Source organism: Halictus rubicundus, chromosome 2 (assembly GCF_050948215.1).
Source record: "Halictus rubicundus isolate RS-2024b chromosome 2, iyHalRubi1_principal, whole genome shotgun sequence".
Classification (NCBI taxonomy): Eukaryota; Metazoa; Arthropoda; class Insecta; order Hymenoptera; family Halictidae; genus Halictus; species Halictus rubicundus.
Window position 1 is genome coordinate 13,194,972 of NC_135150.1, and position 2,504 is coordinate 13,197,475.

Here is a 2,504-nt window from a genome sequence, read left to right on the forward strand (position 1 = left end):
TTGATGTGACACTGAGCGATGTTTTTTTCAATATTTTCTGAGCTTATTAATCGAATTTTCAATACAATTCAATTTTTTTATTATTAAAACAATATGAAGAAGGTTTTGAAGGTTATAATATCACAGTCCGCAACGAGTCACACGATCATTCATGCCATGCAGCAGTGGTTTTGGCAGGAATAGTAGCGTCCAATAGCAGCAAAGATTGGAACATCAGTCACGTCCAATCACGTTTAATCACGTGATGTGCTGTAAATGTGGGGCCATCTATGTTAATTCCTTCGCAAGTGAACTAAGCGGTCCAAGGTCATACATAAGAGTTTTCTCCCCCTGGGCACGTTATCCGTTAAGATTTTATTAAGCGGTGTATTAAGAAATTTGTATTCATTAGTGATATAATGATTTATTTTCAAACAATTTTACCGTCTCGTTTTTTTACTATTAGTATGTGTACATGATACTAATAGTAATATTCCGTGTAGATGAAGGTGAGCATACATGTATGTAAACGCGATAGGTATGTCATATTAAGTCAATCATTATTTCTCATAACCTTTTTATGAATACGAAATACAGCAGATGCAATTAGACAATCTTAAAAGATGTGGTTAAATCCATACGTCTTGTAGCCGACAAGAGGCGAAGATAGACGTATACCATTTCCAATGGAGTGGACCGTGTTCTCGTGATTTTTGGCTCGAAGTAGATTTTACCGTATCTTCGCTTTGCGAGAAATTTTATTCGAAGTCTAGTTAACTGTGTAATCTCTACAGCGTATCATATCATGGCCTCGACAAAGAGAAAGATTCAAATTGGTTCTGCTTGGTTTCAAACGAAAATTAAACTAAGACCACAGCATCGAGGTATCCATCACGTTACCGAAGAAATACTAGGAAAAATTCCGGAACTCTGCGAATTTTCTGTTGGACTTTGTCACATACAAAGTAAGTGAAATTCTATACTATGCAATTTCTTTATCGTTATGCCGCTTTTGCAAAAAATATTACAATGGGTGCACTAAACTGTATGCAGTACACCACATTCCTTATTTTGCTTAGTATAATTGTCTTCATAATCTGTTGCACGTAGAATATCAGGCGAATATCAATATACATATCTTTCGATTAACGGCGTTTTACACATAACTACGCATAAATAATATAAATTCTAAATGTACACATGTATATACATTTATACACTTGTTGTGGATTTATATATTAATAAAAAAGTTCAACACGTGTTTTTGTATTATTCCATAATGTATAAACTTTCCGAAAGATATAAATAATATAAATAAATTTGATATAAAGTAATAAAAAACAATTTCGTTTATAAGAAGACATAAACATTTTAATTTTAAAATTTTCAGTTCTTCATACATCAGCAAGTTTAGCATTAAATGAAAATTGTGATCCAGATGTTAGAGATGATGTAGAAATGATGCTTAATAAAATAGTTCCTGAAGGTTTGGCCTATAGACATAGTCGGGAAGGACCAGACGATATGGTAAATTTATAAATAAATAACTATACTGTTTTCACGATTGAATGAATTTTATAATGTTCTTGAATTGATCCTTTTGTGGTTGAGTACATTATTAAATTTGATTATTCCTACACGTATTTGCTTATAATTTGTCATACATTAACTTAAGGGAACTTAATTAAAGAACCAGTAATTCGTACAACACGAAAAAGTAAACTGTCCTATAACAAAAGGTTTAATAAGTAATTTCTTTTTATTTGAAAATTAGTATAACTCTAACAACCAATATGTTCATAGCTGAATATCTATAAGTTGTTGCAAGTTCATACAAATGCTCTATAATTGTATTAATTGCAGCCAGCACATGTGAAGGCATGTTTTCTTGGTTCTTCGTTGAGCATTCCAATTACCGATGGGAAATTGACCTTGGGAAAATGGCAAGGAATTTGGCTATGCGAACATCGTAACAATGCTGGAAGACGTAAAGCTGTAATAACATTAACTGGTTGTCTCCGGGATCCTGCAAGTAGCCCTTTGACTCCTGTCAGTCCTATTGCCTCTACTAGCAGCTAGGACCACTCACACCCCCAAAGGCGTAGCAAACGTCATCTGGGCATATCTAAATCTAATTATTCGATCTAGCAGCTGCTTAATTTTAGTCCAAATCTGAGAGTGTAATTGAAAAAAGAGTGTATGGATACTGTAAAAGTATACACACAAATATAAAACTTTAACTTGTGGATTCAATTACAATATTAATCATATTATGGAATTTAGTCACTTTATCAATACATAGGTTTTAGAATAATAAAAACTACTGACAATATTTATTATATATATTATATCACATCTGTATATGGAAGTAATGCATTCATTATTTGTACTTTAATAGGTATAGTGGTAAACGATGAATTTACATTTGGTAGTTCTTTTCAGACTACTAAGTACACATTCCAATCTAAGTTAACAGCAGTGGTTAAAAAAAAATACGGTTTAGTAAACATGATGTTGTTCAGTAG

The 2,504-nt window shown here is 32.3% G+C and overlaps 1 protein-coding gene across 3 annotated transcripts; it reads left to right on the plus strand.

The window, feature by feature from the left end:
• The first annotated feature begins 298 nt into the window (after window positions 1-298).
• LOC143365319 (UPF0047 protein YjbQ) lies at window positions 299-2,227 on the plus strand. Of its 3 annotated transcripts, XM_076805395.1 has the most exons (5): window positions 301-488; window positions 577-702; window positions 774-944; window positions 1,370-1,506; window positions 1,843-2,227. In XM_076805395.1, exons 3-5 carry the CDS (start codon window positions 785-787, stop codon window positions 2,056-2,058), a joined length of 513 nt encoding a protein of 170 aa, XP_076661510.1. In that variant the 5' UTR covers window positions 301-488; window positions 577-702; window positions 774-784; the 3' UTR covers window positions 2,059-2,227. The 3 variants fall into 3 exon arrangements, with proteins under 3 accessions (XP_076661508.1, XP_076661510.1, XP_076661509.1); XM_076805393.1 differs by lacking the exon at window positions 577-702 and having other exon boundaries at window positions 299-488; XM_076805394.1 differs by having other exon boundaries at window positions 577-944.
• Window positions 2,228-2,504: the final 277 nt, after the last annotated feature.

Coding starts and splice junctions, on each gene's coding strand:
- LOC143365319 (XM_076805393.1), top strand. CDS start 455: ATGATACTAATAGTAATATTCCGTGTAGATGAAG. Junction 945..1,369: donor TGGACTTTGTCACATACAAA/GTAAGTGAAATT, acceptor TAAAATTTTCAG/TTCTTCATACATCAGCAAGT. Junction 1,507..1,842: donor GGGAAGGACCAGACGATATG/GTAAATTTATAA, acceptor TATTAATTGCAG/CCAGCACATGTGAAGGCATG.